At 37.5% G+C, this 18,813-nt stretch overlaps 1 protein-coding gene across 2 annotated transcripts; it reads left to right on the top strand.

Moving 5' to 3' along the window:
• The first annotated feature begins 1,023 nt into the window (after positions 1-1,023).
• On the top strand, positions 1,024-13,613 carry SPO11 (SPO11 initiator of meiotic double strand breaks). Of its 2 annotated transcripts, XM_061209421.1 has the most exons (13): positions 1,024-1,154; positions 3,010-3,123; positions 4,423-4,511; positions 4,933-4,999; positions 5,233-5,341; positions 5,686-5,769; positions 6,483-6,519; positions 6,811-6,920; positions 9,167-9,266; positions 9,681-9,718; positions 10,652-10,728; positions 12,899-13,010; positions 13,494-13,613. In XM_061209421.1, the coding sequence occupies exons 1-13, from the start codon at positions 1,024-1,026 to the stop codon at positions 13,611-13,613; spliced, it is 1,188 nt and encodes a 395-aa protein (XP_061065404.1). The 2 variants fall into 2 exon arrangements, with proteins under 2 accessions (XP_061065404.1, XP_061065405.1); XM_061209422.1 differs by lacking the exon at positions 3,010-3,123.
• The last annotated feature ends 5,200 nt before the right edge of the window (positions 13,614-18,813 follow it).

Below are 18,813 nucleotides of genomic sequence, written 5' to 3'. Positions count from 1 at the left end.
CTGTCCTCTCTCTCAAGGAAATGTCCCCCAGAGGCAGGACTCCTTCCCCGGGGCTTCAGAATTCCTATCTTCTGCTCTAGAAGAGAGCAGGGGTAAAGGTTCAGCTCACCAAACCTGCAAGGGCAGGGTTGCTAGGTTAAAATACTGGACGACCAGTTAAATTCGAATTTCGGACGAACAATGAAATAATTTTTTAGTAGAAGTATGTCCCAAAGATTGCATGGAACCTGGTTATCCTTAAAAAAAGTATTCACTGTTTATCTGAAATTCAATTGTAACTGAGGGTCCTGTATTATAATTTGCTAAATCTGGCAAGCCAACAAAGTGATGGAGCTGGGATGTTAACCCAGGCCTGCCTGAGCTTGTGGGCCTCACTTTCTCCTCTCCTGCAAAATCCCCATGATCATATTAGGAAACTCTTGGCATGGTTATGGGAATTAAAAGAGAGAGGCTGAGTGAAATGGGCTTTTAAGCCCTCAACTACTTCATAAATGTTAGCAAGGGCAGAAATTTTGTTTGCCTTGATCCTGAGCTGAAACCAGTGCCTAGAGCTGTATCTGACACACAGTTGGATAGCCATAACTATTTGTTTCAGTGAAAAACCGCTGGTACTACTTTCCATAAATAGCCGCAAAAAAAAAAAAAAAAAAGACATAAAACAATTTCAAGGTCCCAAATCTAGGTCCCACATTCCAAGCATACCCTTCTGGTCCCTTATGCTGGTCCCCATACTTGCCAGACAGCGCCCAGGCAACGGTCCCTCACTTTGCCTCCCAGATAGGATTGCACCTGCGAGAGCCCCGCGAATGCAGGCCTCACTCAATGGAGATGCTATGCGCATGCGTTGGTCCAGCTCTGCCTGGGGAGGGGGGTGAGGAGTGCACATGCGCGGTCAGCCCTCTCCAGAAAGTGCGGGAAAGGAGCTGCGTCCTTTCCCGGAAGTGCTCTGTGGGTGCGGGGAAGGGCGATATCAGCCCAAGTCAAGTTCCTGCTCTTGGACACTTTCGTTGCCGGGCGGTCCTCATGGCCTTTGCACCCAGGGGTCCTGAGGCCTCGTTCTTCCAGGTTTTGGACCAGCACAGGGCTTCCCTGCTGGCCGCCCTGAGGAAAGGCGGCGGGGAGCCCGCTGGCGGGGGGACGCACCTGGCCTCTAGGTATGAGGGCTCCTTCTGGGACGCAGACGCCGAGACTTAGCGGAAAAACTTCCTCGGCGCAGCCGGGCTTGAGGTGTTCCGTGGGGAAATGCTGGACCCCCTTCCTGGCTCCCACTGTGGCAGCCCCAGGGTGAGGCCTGTTGGGCCCACCAGCCCTGAACCCCGAGAAAGGCCCTTGTTTAGCGACCCCCTTTCTCTACTGTTAACTTATTTTGAACTCAGAAAGCCTGGTGACAGACCACTCTCCCCCCCCATGTCTTCTAGAATGTTCCCCTTCTAGAATGTTCCAGGAGCATCCCCACAGCTGGGTTCACGAGTTTCTTGAAATCCTAACAGTTTGGGGGAGTTTAGGGCACAGTTTGGCCTTGTGTTTGTTTAAAGAAAAAAACAAAAGTGTAAAAATTTAGAAGTTTTCAGGCTTTTTTTTTTTTTTTTCTCTTTTGGAAGCGGGGAAAATCAATGTTGTGAGTTCTCAATAAGTGTGTTTTATCAAAATGAACAAGGAAATCAACACATTTTAAGTGGTTTCTAGTGAGGCAATGGGGTTTTTGACTTCGAAGTGAAGAGAACGTACACTTCTTTAAATCGATTGAAGCAGTTAGAGGTTAGCTCAGAGTGCGGTGCTGATAAAATCAGTTATGAGATTCTCCAGCTGCCCAGCTTGGAGTTAACTACAGAAATTATGTTTACATTATTCACCGCTTTTACTTAAAATGCTCTGTTGTTCTGCTTCCTTGATCTGCTTTTCCCATTTTTCAGCAAACTTTTTCACTTAAACAAATTACTGCCTTTTACTTTTAAGCCCAAACCAACTACCAAAAAACCAAAAAGCCGGAAAAACCCACATAAAATTTTTTACGAAAGGATTTAGTTTAAGGGAGAACTGGGAGTAAAGGAAAGAAAGGGGTGGAAGTCCCTTTTTACATTTCAGATGGAAATCTGGTTGTTTTAAAGTTGGTCATAATGTTATTGTAACTTTTTTTTTTCCAGGCTGGAAAAATGAGATATTTGAATCAGGTTTTGCATCCCGCTATTAGAAAATACGGAATGTTTTAAAATTTATTTTCTGATGTATGCATTTTCAATGAAAACTCTGATGTTTCTGTGGAAATTAGAACACTACATTTTGTGCATTTTCTAGATTTAATATGAGTTCCCTTCCTAGGCAATATTCTTAACGGTGTTTATAACAGAATAACATTTTTTGAAGCTGATGGCTTGTGAAATTAAAAGTCAGCTGACAGAAAACTGGGCTAAGTCTTAATAATTTTCTGTGGTGTAGTAGTTGCCAAGTCCTTTTATGGTAGTGATTAAACTTTTTTCTTTTTGTGTCACTAAAATTCAAAAGGGCTGATTTATGGCATGAGATCAATTAAGGTAACGTGCTACAGCATGAAGTTTTTCTTTTGAAATATTTTCGCTTTGCATTTTGGGGAAATTAATTCAAAGCAAGTGTTACATCAATTTTAATTAAAAGATTTATCAGTAGTATTTCAAGTCAATGAGTTTGTATTTAAAGTAGGTTGATATGAAGAGTAGATAAAAATATATTTATAAATTATATTGTCTAGTCATTAATTTAAAAGGGAGATATTACTTCAATTGGTAATTGAGAAGTAAAATTACAAGCAAATGAAATTTCTCTGTAATTCACCACTATAAATACAGTTGTTGTTTTAATGCATTACTGTTGTAAAAATTTAGTGGGAGAGAATATTATTGACATGTATCACCTAGTCTTAAAAAGCAACCAATGAAACTAAAAATTACTTTAATATTGATCTGGGGAAATGTTACATACTTTAAAGGTCTAATTTAGAATTAAGATTGAATCATGGTATATTTATTGTTTCAGTTCTGAGGTTCTTGCATCTGTAGAAAATGTTATCCAAGACATAATCACAAGCTTGGCAAGAAATGAAGCACCTGCATTCACAATAGACAACAGATCAAGCTGGGAGAATATAAAGTGGGCATTTTGCATTTTTTACTTTTAAATGCAGTATCTATGTCATTATTTGAGTTTGAGTTCGAGTTCTAGTTGGATTTAATTCTTTTTATTGCCTTTACCCTGCCAAAAAGATCTAAGGAAGTTTACAAAATACATACCATACAGGCAGGTTTTATAAACTAGAAGTAGGTGTGAAAGATAAGGCAAAGGGAAAACAATGCTAGGAACAAAAAATGGAGCACCAAAAGGGGTTAGAATTCAAAATGCATATGATAAAAGTCTCACAGTCCTGCTAAAAATAGGCTCCAGACTTGGATCTAAGCTTTCTAGCACTCAAAAGGGGGAAATAGCACCAGTGGAATTCTCATCTACACTGCAAAAGCAAACCACTTGCTCAGGGGAGCTACAACCAGTCCTGATACTGAGACCAAAATAAATGTATCCTGAACATAGAGCACATTTTGATGGCTCTTTCCCCTAGCAAATCTCCCCCTGCTAAGTCCTGTGTCCAAGAGGGTAAAATCAGCAAACAGCTTTATCAAAGTCCTGGAACCTAGTTACATAGTTTGTTTCTTTCGGATCATCAACCTGTAGACACTTTCCACTTAATAATGAAAAACACTACAAGAATAGTCTTCAATAAGAGTTACAGAAACAGAATTAAAGTAATTTTAAGGCTCTTTAGGCACTAAGTATTCTTTTATGATCAATATAATTAATGTAACTGTAAACTTTTGAATCATATTTTGTAAGATGGATCTTGAAGCAGCTGTCACCTAGCCTATTTGCCTGGTGCCTTCTGCCACCTTTAGGACAGGCTTGGCAGTTCAATTTAACAACCTAGTCTAAATTGTTATTTCATTTACTGTAACTTTGGGGGTAAATTAAACAAAACATTTCAAAACTTATTATTAAATTGAGTAAAATTATTAAATAAACCAATCAATTAAATAAACCAATCAAGAAAATGAGCAAAATGCTAATAAAATTGTGAAATATTTGGTAATAGTTCACATACCCTAAATATCTTCCTGGGAAAGAAAGAAATACACACACACACATCATAATTAAAGGTATTTAATTCATGTATTTTATACACTTGCTTTTAGTGCCTCTGTATGTTGCAAAGCTAATTACCTAATTACCACCTGGAATTATCTAAGCTTATAAACGAGGTTATCATAATATATCAGTGCTTACATTGAGAAGAAATGGGGATTTAAATGATGTTCAGAAGAGGACATTAAGTGTATATTGTTTGGTGTTCAGAAGTTAATTCTTTTTTATTCTATTCCCTTGCTTTAAACAAAATGACAGGTTTGAAGATTCTGTGGGTCTTCACATGGTATCTCATTGTACCACAAGAAAAATCAAAAGTGATTCACCAAAATCAGTTAAAAATTTTGGTAAATTAATCTTTCTTAGCTTTCTGTAGTAAAATAAATAATTTTGGTTACCTTCTGGGTTATAGTTTTTCCTAGCTAAATAATTTTACTTGTTCTTTAATAGGCCACCCTGTACTTGAAATACATTTATAGAATTTTGCATTGTTAATAACCATGGAAGTAAAGTATTATTTCAAAAGAAATTTTCAAGATGCATGAGTCAGTGGAAGAGTATTCTCTCAGTTTTGCTGTACATAGAGCAATTAATTTTATCTGATTCTTCAGGCAATTATTATTCTGTACTTAACACTTCTATTTTGGGAAGATAATTTTTGTAATATTGTGGAAAGTAACTGAGGACAGTTAAAATCCTTGATAGCAGTATGTTTTGAATTCGTAAGAAAAATGATGAGTAACTTGTTTATTGCATCTTATTTTCCAGCGCTAATTCTTAAAATATTGTCCATGATTTATAAATTAGTACAGAGCAACACTTACGCAACCAAACGGTAAGTACATTGTTCTAATAAATTACTCTTTAAAATGCAGTGTGAGATTTAGTGGCATTAACTTTCATTATATGTTTTGAAAAGTTACATAAAACTAGGCTATGGGTAGTAAACTACTTTGCTTATATGTTGCCTTCATCCAGTTAAAGCTTTCTTCAATTAATACTCCAATGCTTAATCATATTCAAAGAGAATATGGTTAATTAAAATATATATTTTTAAAATTTTCATAGAGACATATATTACACTGACAGCCAACTCTTTGGTAACCAGACTGTTGTGGACAATATTATCAATGATATTTCCTGTATGTTAAAAGTGCCGAGGAGAAGTCTGCATATAGTAAGTAGCATTTCATACAAAACATTTTAAGACAAAACATATAAAAATTGTAATAGAAGAATAAATGTAATCTGTGCCTTCTTTCCATATTTTTGATACTATGTTTTTCTCACTATGAATTTAAATAATCTATTCTCATTGTATTCCCTTGGATAAATGAACCAAAACAGATGAATTATCAAATATTTTTCATTTCTAAATGCTCTTACATATTTTCTCCTTTATTTCTTAAATTCCAGTTTGAGCCAAAATACATATAATTTAGCAGGTGAACATGAGAAGGGACTTAGAAGCATAAAGTAAACTCAAGAAAAAGGTTTCAGATATGTCTATTATTTTTTCAGTTATCTACATCAAAAGGTTTAATTGCTGGCAATTTAAGGTATATCGAGGAAGATGGCACCAAGGTGAATTGTGCATGTGCAACAGTAAGCATCGTTAATGTTTTCACGTGTTTTAACTCCATTTCAGATCGTTTGTTTTTGAAATGCATTTTATTTACTGCCTTGTTATGTAGTTTGGAGCTTAAGATTTTAAAATAAAATCGATGAATATGTATATGCTGTACAGGGTTGTACATTACATAGTTTCAAAATATGCCAGTTGCCAAATGTCATATTGAAAGAAACAAACATACACATTCCTTTTTAAAATGCACTGTTGTTTTCAGGTAGAGCATGACCTGACCCTTTTAGCATGGTTATTTATGAAATCTTCATAAAATTTTCTGGTTCTGAAATTAATGTTTGTTACTAAACTATTTGTTAGGCTTGGTACGTAGAAAGCCCACAGTACTGAACTAGCACAGAAGTTTGGAAAGGGCCAGCTCACCATTTTGGAAAGAGGAGAATGACACCTATGAGATCCTGCATAAGGAAGTCTTTCCTTCATCAGTTTCTGCTTTTTAAGCCATATATCTATAAAATTTCCAAGAAATTCTCACCTTCTGGGAAGTAGTTTAGGTCATATGTCTGTTTTCTTACTGAAAAGTAAATCTGTGTCCTACTGTTTTCTTACTGAGGCATAGACCTCTGATAACAGGTGTATTTTTTTAAATGAAAATATAGGATTTTTGTGATAAATTTTTAAATGTCGTTAAGCTTGCTATTTATTTAAAATAAAAACTGTCTTGTTTTGTTAGGCTGTTGCTGTGCCATCTAATATTCAAGGAATTCGGAGTATCCTTTGGGAAAACTATTTAAACGTCTAGAATGTTCATTCATCCATGACTTTGATAAATCAAGCCTTCATAATGTGTAACCAACAAGCCAAACCCTGTAGTGGTCAAGATGAGCACACCATGGTCCCTTTTTTAAGATCCTTTTAGGAGCTCACCATCTAGTAGGAGAGACAGATATCTAAATACTGTGTGTGAATAGATCTCTGTTTACCTTCAAATATAACCGTTATTTAGTTAGTGGTTAAATTGAAATACTCGTGCCTTAAATTTATCAGCCTTAACTTCACAGATTTAATTACAGATGCCAAATTTCTATTAATTGTAGAAAAAGATGCGACATTTCAGCGGCTCCTAGATGACAATTTTTGCACCAAAATGTCTCCGTGCATCATGGTTACGGTATATTATCTACCTTTACCACTATTCCAAGACTAACATACTACATTGGTGATTGGTAAGAGGGGTTTATAACATCATCCATAAGCTTGGACAGCATTCTGTTATCAATATGATGCATCCTTTGGGATTATAGAACAAGAATTTCCAAGGTGTTTATTTAACCATCCTCAAATCTGACTGAAATCAAATAACGCCTCCCAGGAGGCATCCTGATATAGTGTAAATATCAGGTGCTTACAAAAGTGGATTGGTGAGAATGGAAATGACAAGGATTAGTGTGGCGGCGTCATCAGTTAGACGGAGAGGGACGTAACTGGATTTGGGGCGCCTGTCCAGAGGCTCTCAGGTGGTTGCCTGGGTGGAAGGATGCCAGGGGAATGACTAAGGAGAAAGGACTTAAGCAAAGGGCATTTCCAAGGCAAGTCCAAAAGGACGTGGTGACCACGGGATGAGAGGAAGGAGTCAAAATGACTCTGGTGTGTGGAACTTTACCATGATGTCACCATCGATACTACAGGACAACTGGTGGGAAGGCCCAGTTCTTTGCGGCAGAAAGATGTTGAATGTAGTTTTAAAAATATGAATTTGAGATGATAGCAGGAAATCCTAGTGGCCTCTGCCCAGTTTGAAGTGAGGGGAGAACGGTTGAGGTGGAAAATGCAGACTGAGAGCTCATAAGTAATAAAGGCGCTACCTGAGCCCCTGAAGTGATCTCTCAGTGGGGGCGTCCTGTGGCTCACGCTTTGGTCCAGTCCTCCTCAGCTTTCACACCTCCCTGGTGAGAGTGCATGCTTGCTGGGCTGATAGGAAGCCAAGCCACTACCGACAGAGGAAGCTGCCCAGGCCCCGGCCTCTGTTCAGCTGTTGGCGTTTGAATCACGGCTGGTACTAGCGCATCGGAGACGCGAGTAAAGCTCGGCTCTCTGTCACATTTCTTTTTCTACCTTGTCTTTCCTCTTGTAGGCTGCCTCCTAGTCCTTGCCTACCTACACGTTGGTGCTATCATGGTGTCCACTGATAATTGCTGTCATTGCTCTGGTGAAACACCCACAAGCAGCTGACCTGTAGTAGCTGTTTCTACAGAGGGGAACTGAGAACCGAGGGCCAGGCTAGGAAGGAGCTTTGGTACTCCTCTGTGGTCTCCTCTACCACATACATGTGTAGTCGTTCCCAAAGGAAAAAATTAAAATACACTAGCGTTCACTAAGTGCTCATGATGTGCCAGGAGCTCTGCCGGGCACTGGATACAATAAGGGTTCCCATTTTAGTGCTGTTTTTCACATAGCAACGTGTAAAGTCTCTCCAACCTTGTCAGGTAGGTATTATTATCATCCCCATTTTAACAGTAGGACAATGGGACCCAGGAAGGTATTTCACCGCAATCTTAAGGCTGGTCAGAACTAGGGCTGGGATTCGGGCAGTTCAGCTGCACATTGCTGTAGCCCCATAACTGTGTGGCAGGCTTATTTATCCCATTTTATAAATAAAACCACGGCCTAAGACACTAAGAAACCAACGCAACTTTACCCGCTCATGATTGGCGGAGAGGGAGTTCAAACTCAGAGCGGTTTCATTTGGTTTTCTGCTTCTTTTTCTTAACGCTATTGTAAAGCTCTTTAAATTACTTTTCTACATAATTATTGTTTTAATGGCTTCATAACACTCTTCCACTGCTTAGGGTTATTAAATTCTGAATGTAAGCCAGGTACTCTTTTAAATGCTTTATAATCATTAAATAATTTAATTCCTATAGTAATTTTATAAGGTGTTAAGAAGCCCCAAACTTCAGAGAGTCTTCATGACTCTTTCAGGTTCATGCTGCCAAGAAGTGGCAGAGCCAGGTGCCAGCCCAGGCTGTCTGGCCCCAAAGCTGCTGCATATCACCACCGTGCTGTGCTGCCTCTCCATGTCCCTGTTGTGAGATATTTTGGCTATTTATCATAGTTTCTGTCCTGTTAAATAACCCTGCAGTGGACATCTTTATGTATGTCAGATTTTTATTATTTCTGTTTCTGCTGAAATATTTCCTTAGGATTATTTTCTAGGACTGGGATAATTGTCAAAGGTATGAAGTTATGTGGGCTTTTTCACCCTGTTGTATATAGTGTACATTTTTTCACAGTCAAAACCAGTCTTCCATCACCTGAAATTTAAGGTGAGGGGATCTAACTTTTAAGTTATTAACAAAATAAGAATATAGTTTGATCAGTTTCATTCTACTAAATGATTTCAATACTTGCTTTTAGGGAAAGGGAGTACCTGATCTGAACACAAGACTTTTAGTCAAGAAGCTGTGGGATACATTTCACATTCCTATTTTCACTCTTGTAGATGCTGATCCTCATGGTAATTTATTGTTGGACTATTTGAAACAATAGTCGTAATAAATCATATCTGTAGTGTTTTTCTGCTCATAGAACACTTTCATAAAATATTCTGGGACTTCCCTGACCATCCAGTGGTTAAGGCTCCGCACTTCCACTTCCGTGGGCACGGGTTCAATCCCTGGTCTGGGAACTAAGCTCCCACATGCCGTGCAGCATGGCCGAAAAAAAAAAAATTAAAAGAATATGATTATTAGATTAAAATGAATGACTGTAATCATTTGGGGCAACTTATCGCTGTTTTTACCGTATTAAACTGAACCATAAATTTTCCATTGGTAATGTCCACAAAAATAAAAATTGCAGATGTTAGGTATAATTATCTAGCCTATAATATGCAAGAAGACTAATTTTAAAGTTAACTTTCTTTTAACAGGCATAGAAATAATGTGTATCTATAAGTATGGATCTATGGTAAGTATAGAAAAATATTTTTCCTTTTTCACTATTGAGATATTTTATATTCACTGAAGTGATTTCTGCATTTACTTATCAGCCCCTAGTAAGCTAAGGGCCCCCAAAATGTACCAGGGAAGCTACTGTCCTAGTCTAGGGCCAGTCTATTTGAGACCTGTGATTCCAGCTTCCAGCATGACCAGTGTGACTGCCGATGACAGAGTGGGATTACCTGTGGGCAAGAGGCATTAATTATCCTCCACTTTCCTGGCCTGCTGAAGTAACTGTGGGCCCTCAGCATAGCAACACTGATCACCAGTTATACCCTGAAAATTATATATAGCCTTGAATTCCGACTTCCAACCATTGGTTGAATTCCAATTCCAACCATAAGGAGAAAGGAAAAGATCACCAAACTTCACCACTAGAGACGGCAACTACCACACATCAATGGTTGTCAAAAATGTCGTCCTGGACATCAGCATCACCCGGAAACTTGTTAGAAATGCAAATCTCAATCCCCATCCAGACCTCCTGAGTCTGGATTTCCAAGGGTGGGCGTTCCAAGTGATTCTGACACATGGTGAAGTTTGGGAACCATTGGTGTACACCTTGAGTGTCCTGATGTATATGTTTATAGCAGATGAAAAGGATGGTGGAGCAAGGTGTTAAGGTATGGAATCACGAACAACAGTAAATGCAGGTCAGAGGGGTCATTTGTAGTTTTACTTTATAGAAAACCAATACAGAAATACTACAGAGCAGTTTTAAAACCTCCACTGAAAGTCAAGTTTAGCTAAGCCCCTGGTGATTTTTTCTTACTTCTGTGGTCTCTGGGGGTGTGAAGTCTTCAGTACTGGTCCTTCCTAATAAGTTAAAAAATTTGCTGCAAAGACAAGTATGCTAGTTCTCTGCATACCTTAGCTAATATACTTCTGCTCTTTATTTTAGGCTATGTCTTTTGAAGCCCATAATCTCACAGTTCCAGCTATTAGATGGCTTGGTCTCCTCCCTTCTGATATCAAAAGGTTAGGTGGTTAGCAGAAGTAGGATATTTAAAATGATGATTCATTGTAATATGTAACAGCCTAAAAAGTCACTACCTGGGAAAGCACTTAATGGTTTTTACTTACCGTGTTCACAATGACTCGGGATTATATAATTATGAATTACATTTATCCATGTTTCTGTTTCAACTACTAAAATACTTAAATATATTTGGTTAATTGAACCTTTAGCTAGCTAGAAGACATTTTTTGTTTTACCTTTATGGTTAAAGTGTTTAGTAATTTTTTTTATACTTAGAAAGTATGAAGACATTGAATCTAGTTAAATGGTAATCATTGACAACACCATTTGCCATATGAATTAACTTTATCATAGATTTAAATTTTTAACTTCATTTAAAAATCTCATTTTAAGATTAAAGTTGGGAAATCTAAATTTTGTCATTTTTAATATATATATGTTCATTATAGAAAAAATATCATTAAGTAACAAGATAAAAGTCACCTGCAGATGAACAGCTTTACCCTTGTTGATTATTTGCTGTGCATTGCCATAACTTCTTCCAAAAGAATGGAGTCATACTCTATTTTGTAGTCTGCTTTTCTCACATAACACAATGTGATCGCTTTTCCTTATCAATAAATACATTCCTAAGACCTCATTTGAATGTCTTCTTCTGCTGAGTTCCAATTCTGAGTGTGTTTATTCAGTCAGCCCCTTGCAGTTGGACGTTTGGGTGGTTTCCACGTCTCTGTTCCAATGGATAGTGCTTTGATGGGCCATCTTGTAACTAAATCTTTGCCCTGTATCCTTAATTAGTCCCATAGGCCGAATTCCCAGAATTGCTGGGTCAAAGGGTATGCACATTTTTAAGGCTTTGACTGCCCTCTGGATAGGTTAATTATTTTGTTTTCCCTGGAGAGTAAGAGCCCATCTGTCCTTCAGCATGAGACATTATCACTTTATTCATCTCTGCTAATGTGATATTTTAAAATATTTTATTGTTTTAATTAGCCAGTGAGAATGAAATTAAACATTTATTGAATTTATTTAAGCAGTGAGCAAACCGTGGTAACAGGTGCTTATTTTATAAATATGGAACATGAACAGGTTTTGGGTAATCACTGCTTCTTACAAAATGAGGGCACCAGAGAAAACATTCAGTTTTCGTTTTTTGAATGTTTACGCTCTAGTGAATCAAAGTTTTGTCAGTTTAGTGTATATGTCATGGTCAGAATCCCTTGGGGGTCATCTATTTGTAGGAATATCATTTCTAACACAACTTGAGGACAGAGGATCTGATTATTGAGGTGGAAAACTTGAAGAAACTCTAGCTGCATCTCATAAATTCCATCAGTGCCCTCAAAAGCCACTCTAAATAAATGTACAATCAAAGAAAAAAGTGTGATAGCAACACAAACATGGCTTCAAGGGAAATCCTCTAGGCCTCCCTTTCAATCAAATTGTCATCCTATTCAGGAGCTGCCACTGGCAAATGGTCATAATTATGGGGACATTGAAAAAGACTGTTTGAAACTGGAGCTCTCCTGAGAAATCCAGGATTTGTGACTTCAAAAAGCAGTTCACAACATAAATCCTGGACCTCTCGTGTTCTATTTTTAAAACACATACCAAGATAAAATTACAATCTTTTTAAAAGTGTAAAACTAAATAGATGTGTGCATGTCTGTGTGCATGCATGAATGCATAAGTGAAAACTGATAGACTGACTTCTTCGGCCCAGAAAATTCTCAATGAATTACAGAGAATTAAGTATTCAGTGGAACCTAAAATGCCACAGTGGATCTTGCTGCTGGCCACACATACTGGCGCTCACCGCTTCAAAACTGCGGTGCTCTGGGGGCTGCCTTGGTGTTGATACACACGATGTTAGTGTTCTCGGCATTTGTTTTATAACCAATGTCTGTCTTCCTGTCATCGTCCTGTGAGTGTGGCATGAAAGAAAACAACAACTTAAAACAGACTTCCGCTATGATCTTGAACATTTGCTGGTCTAAGACATGCCAGATCCCCCAAATTCTGTATTTAAAAGTGGATCTGTACTAATTTTCTCATCTGTTATTTCTGAGTCTCTTGAAATAGTATGATAAATAAAAATGAAATATATGTGACCTTAAAGTTACAGGAGCACTTTGTTTTTACTGATTTTTTTCATCTATTTTTTTCCAGATTAAATATACCTAAAGGTACTTTAATTCCACTGACAAAACAGGACCAAATGAAACTTGACAGTATCCTGAAGAGACCTTATATTACTTGCCAACCATTTTGGAGAAAAGAAGTATGTTTCTTTTTAAAATTCAAATGTTGTCTGTTTTATTGCCTTTTACTTTAGCAGTGGCTATTTACATAATATTTTGGAACTATCCTTCTTGAATTTTTATATAACCAACAACTAACGTGTGTGCTGTTCAGCAGTAATGGTTGTAGAAACATTGAATTGTGAATGCTAATAGATAAGATCAGCTGGGTGGAGCTGATCTAGTTTATCCTCATCATAGTTATATACCCATTGTCTATGGCTGTATCATAGTTCATGGGGGAAAAAAGGAGAGAAGGAAATTATAAAGATCCCAGACCATTCCTAATTATTGAAGGAATCCATACTAATATTTTTAGCTGTAGCAGCTCCAGAATATTCTGGCTGACCTAAAGGTTATTGCCGATGGCTTTGGAGAATAAAACAAATCTAGATTTATCAGTTTGAGTTGACAGAACTGTAGCAAAGGACTCTGGTATGATTATATTTTACTTTTATTGACAGATGGAAATAATGGCAGACTCTAAAATGAAGGCAGAAATTCAAGCTTTGACCTTCCTATCATCAGATTATCTTTCCAGAGTGTACTTACCCAACAAATTAAAATTTGGAGGATGGATATAAAAATATATCAGAATATATCTTGTGATTGCAAGAGGCTTTTCATTAGTTTTGTTTTCAGCAGTGGGTGCTGTTGTGGAAAGAACATATGGTCTTAATAAAATAATTTCCGTTAATTGTATTTTTTGTCAAAAAAAATGCTGCACTCTAATTTTCTTCAGAAGGCTTTATTTTATCCTCCTCTGTAGAGACTAATTTCTATCCTATGTTCTAAAGTAAATCATAAAAGAATGTATGTTATTTTGACTTTTAAATTTTGTTTGAAAAAAAATGTTTACACATGTCATCAAAGTCTGCAGAAATATTTTATTTACTTTCTACAATACAAGTAATGTTAAGGCATGGAGTATCTTATTAGTAACAAAAATAATAATAACCTAACTTTGAGAGGTTGCAAATGAATGATAGTGTCCAGCAGTTTCTTCTTAGTTATATTTTCCTTTGTCTTCATAGTATAAGGGTCATACCTCATTCATTTACTGTGAAATGAGTAATGTTTATTATGAATAAATATTTGGATTGATGTAGTCTTCAGTGCTTTGTTTTGATTTTGAGCATACTTTTTTTTAATAATATACTTATTTGAAAAATTTCCCCAGGGTTGTATCAGTTCTCACCCAAATTCAAGTCACCTGAATTCTTCTCTAGTCTACGTTGAGAGAACAAAGAACTGGTTTTAAGGTTAACAGAAACCTCAAGTTTTAATAAGGCCTTTCTATAACAGTAAAGATGTGATCTTTTCCTCTCATAAACTTATCTTAATTCCAGAGATGAGTTTTATGATTTTATTCTGTACTTTCAATAAAGTTTTAACTGCACTGGAAAGTTTATTGTAGTTGCAAGCAAGATTATGTATTTATTGGAGAAGTAAAGAAATGTTGGGTTAGTTTTTTATTGAGATAAATGTTAATAATAATAATAGATATTTCTGAGAACTTGTATGTGCCAGTCACTGCTTACACGTTATCTTATTTAATTCTCCTGAGAAGAGCCTTGTCAGGTCAGTAGTTACACTTACAGTTTACAGGTGAGAACACTGAGGATGTTGCTTGTCCAAAGCCACCCAGCCAGATGTAGCAGAATGGGGACAGTAACACTATCTACCTCAAGAGCAGGGCCGGGTGCCGAATATTTGGGGCCCAGTGCAAAAGGTAAGTGTAGGGTCCCTTGTTCAAGAGTTATTAAGAATTTCAAGATGACAGCAGCCGAGAATTAAACCGAGCATGGGGCCCTTCTCGGCCTGGGACCCAGTGTGACTGCACAGGTAGCACAGCCATGAAGCCAGCCCTGCTCAAGAGGTAAATAAGGTCAAATATAATAATGGAAGAAAATACTTGTATAGCACTTATCATGTGCCAGGTATTTTTCTAGGTGCTTCACGAACATTAATTTCATTTTCACAGAAACCCTATGAGCTAGGTACCTTTCTCATCATCCCCATTTTACAGATGAAGAAACAAACATGCAGAGAGGTTAAGTAACTTTGCCAAGGTCACATAACTATCAAGCAGTGGAGCTGGGACCTAATCCCAGAGAGTCTGACTCCAGAGTTCATGCTGTAATCACGATACTGGTACATGTAAAGTGCTTCACGTTTGGCCGGGAAGGCACACCACTCAGGAAGGGTCTACAATTTCTGTTGTTGGCGAGGTGTCAAATCAAGGCTCCCTGATATCAAGCCTGTGATGTCAAGCTTGTTATGTTATATTCTCTAGTCACATCAGAACCAGGTATTTCATTCTGAGAACATTTTGGTGACTGTTAATTTGACTTACTTGCGAGACTATTGAAAATTCTAAAAACATTTTATAAATCTCAAGTTTTTCTTTGAATTTATGCCATACTCTCTCCCTTAACAGCTAATAATCATTGAATTTGGGCAAGTTTTGTAAAGGAGAAAAATACTAACTTAGAAATATATGGTTAAGCCACAAAATGTCTGGATTAGGATATACTGTCAAAATGGGAAGGAATAAAAAAATCTATAATAGTCATTAAAATTTGAAAATAAATTTGAAAAAGGCTTGCAGATACATTCAGTTTGGATAATTAAATTCATTTCAAGTTTATATTTGGAAATTTACTTAAAATAATTTTCATTTATTTGGGAAGTGAAAATGGGAGGAGAGCAAAATGCACTGCAGTTTGGCTTTGCTCCCTATCTTTATTAGATGCAGCTGAAAAGTTAATGTTAGTAGCTATTTGGGACCCAGCTAGAATTCTCATTCTTAAGATTTGTTTCTAAAAAGTATTACTGTAAAATAGGCAGCTGTTTAAAATGGCAACTGACAACAGACATCCCCTCTAACCATGTGTATTTATTATTTATTTATTTTTTATAGCTCACTTTTATATTATTAGATTCAACACATAAAATAGTCAACTATAAAAGTTTCTGAATGCTTAGTCTTATTTTCTGAATTTATCACGGACAGCTAACAATTTGAGGAGTACACTGCCTCCATTAACTACACTTGGAGTAGCACTGTTCTATGTCACATTTTGAGCGATTTCTTGAATGAGCTTTCTAAGAAGTCTCTCATAATGAGTTTTAACTTATATAGATCTCTCCCTTCCTCTGAATCTCTTTCTTTCTTTCTTTCAGCTACATTGGGTCTTCATTGCTGCGCGCGGGCTTTCTCTAGTTGCAACAAGCGGGGGCTACTCTTCATTGCGGTGCTCGGGCTTCTCACTGCGGTGGCTTCTCTTGTTGCGGAGCACGGGCTCTAGGCGCGCGGGCTCAGTAGTTGTGGCTCGCGGGCTTAGTTGCTCCGTGGCATGTGGGATCTTCCTGGACCAGGGCTCAAACCTGTGTCCCCTGCCTTGGCAGGTGGATTCTTAACGACTGCGCCACCAGGGAAGTCCCTGAATCTCTTTAGCATCTGCTAGTGTTGGAGGGTCTCCTGCAGAGGCGGGAGGTGGCTGTGTCTCACCGTGAGGACAAGGACACTGGCAGCAGAAGTCCTGGGAAGTACTCCTTGGCGTGAGCCCTCCCAGAGTCCGCCATTAGCCCCACCAAAGAGCCCGGGTAGGCTCCAGTCTCTACCATCTGTATTTATTTTTAATATTTCCATAATTTTAATCAAGAAAGAACATTTGGATTGGAGTCTGTTTATAATTAAAGTGAATAAAAACTGGTGCAACCAAAAGATGTTCAGAGAATCTTGGTTTTTTCCTTAAGGGCTCATAATCACCCTCGTAAAATAAAAGCTCTCGTGATATCTCCAGGTTTCTGGGAAATTTAACCGTCATCATTGATGATGCTAATTGATTTCAGAAGTCATGATTTCATGAAAAAAGAAACCCATATTGCACTTTCTACAAAATAGGCAAAAAACACTCCAGGATTTCTATCTATAACTTCCCTTAATGAATGTCTCAGTTGAACTGTTTGATGTAGATACCTGTTCAGTGGTGCTGAAAAGAATAGATGCTGTCAAAGCTAAGCCACAAGTACATGTATACTAAACAGTATTTTCAACAGGATGTTTTTGTAGTAAACTATTGAGAAACATTACTTTTGTTTGGACTTCTGTTCACCATTTAAAGGTTATGTAGCCCAAGAAAATCTTGTAAAAACAAGCCAAGGTCTCCCTCTGCTGGCAGAAGCTCTATGTTCTCTCAAATCCTTCCACTGTTTTGGGTGGACATTTCTTTAAAATATATTCATCCCAAGAGGGAGGGGATATGGGGATATATGTATGCATATGGCTGATTCACTTTGTTGTACAACAGAAACTAACACAGTATTGTGAAGCAATTATACTCCAATAAAGATCTATTAAAAATATATATATTCAAGTCCTTGTTTTCAGGAATGGGGTGGAAGAGTCTGGGACACAACAAGAGGTTGGGGAAACCATGAGGATTTCTGTGTGAGACTGAGCACTTCTAGACAGGAGCCCATTTTGTATTATCAGCTTTGGATGCCCGCAGTTCCTTGTAAAGCTACACTTAATGTGTGCTTCGTTGCAACCAAGCTATTTACAAAACCTTAAGACAACATATTAGGACTTTTTAATTAAAATAACAGAATTAAAGATCACTTCAAATGAAAAGGAACTGATACTAAAATTACAAACATTCAGTTTCTATTTACCTAGAAATGGAATATAAACTGTGTAGTCATTCATAAATACTCCCTTGTGTAAAAAACTGCAGAAGGGTATACTAATGTGAATAATAGCCATGACCAAAATTTAATTTTACTTTTTATTTTTAAAAATTTTCACCTAGACTTTTGGCTCAATAATCATACCCATGGATACAGATTGTTTTGATCCCCCTTTTTGTTTCTGAGGGAAAAAGTGAGGTGAAGCCACAGACTGCCATCTCTAAAGTCATATTTTGAGGGGCAGACTGCTTGCATCCCAATTCCACTTCTACTCACTGCCTTTGTAGCTGGGAGAAGTTACAACCTGGCCTTCATTTCATCAACTGTAAAATGGGGATAATAGTGATAATACCTAACCTATAGTGTCATTGTGAGAACAAGTGTGGGTTTGAATAACACTCTTTAGAAAGAGTCAAGGAGTGTTACTGTTATATTTGGGTACACATGCTGCTACCATTGTTCCACTGATGGTATATGCAAAACCAGCTTGTCGATTATACACCCCTAAACAACAGAAAGATTTTTTTTAAGCATGCTGAATAACCAGTATTGTACATAACAGAGGCTTCTGGAAGATTCCTTGGGCATGGAAAATATAATTCGACAAATATTAAACACCAAAATATGTAAGACTGTGCTTGGTGCTATATACATGGGCTTAAGACACAACGTTTAAAATCTAGGAAGCTAGACAAGGCAAATACACCCACAATTTTATGAGACAATATGATAAGCACTGAGAGAGCTTTGAGAGGGCTTTGAGAGTTGAGAGATGCTATGAGATGATCCATTTGGTAAAGAAATTACAGGAGATGGAGTATCCAGTGCTTAAAGGAGCTATTACTATTATCATCATTATTTAGACGAGAGGTTCTGAACCTTGCCTGCATCTTAGAATCACTCGGAGAGCTTTTAAAAAATATTAATTCCCTCGTTCCACCCCAGAACAACTAAATCAGAATCTCTGAGGGTGAGGCATCAGAGTTTTTTAAAAGTTTCCCCAAGTGATTCTCAACACCTCATCTAGATCCTCGGTGCTCAACTGTGGTCCATGGCCTGGCAACCTCAGCAGGGAGTTTGCTAGAAATG

The sequence above is a fragment of the Eubalaena glacialis genome, chromosome 13 (assembly GCF_028564815.1).
Source record: "Eubalaena glacialis isolate mEubGla1 chromosome 13, mEubGla1.1.hap2.+ XY, whole genome shotgun sequence".
NCBI lineage: Eukaryota > Metazoa > Chordata > Mammalia > Artiodactyla > Balaenidae > Eubalaena > Eubalaena glacialis.
Note: the sequence above shows the minus strand (reverse complement) of the source record. Positions and strands in the feature narration are given on the sequence as shown.

Excerpts from the sequence above, each read along its gene's own strand:
- SPO11 (XM_061209421.1), top strand. The coding sequence starts at position 1,024 with ATGGCCTTTGCACCCAGGGGTCCTGAGGCCTCGTTCTTCCAGGTTTTG. Across the intron at positions 9,719-10,651 it reads TCTATAAGTATGGATCTATG|GCTATGTCTTTTGAAGCCCA; the intron begins GTAAGTATAGAA and ends TCTTTATTTTAG. Across the intron at positions 13,011-13,493 it reads AACCATTTTGGAGAAAAGAA|ATGGAAATAATGGCAGACTC; the intron begins GTATGTTTCTTT and ends TTTTATTGACAG.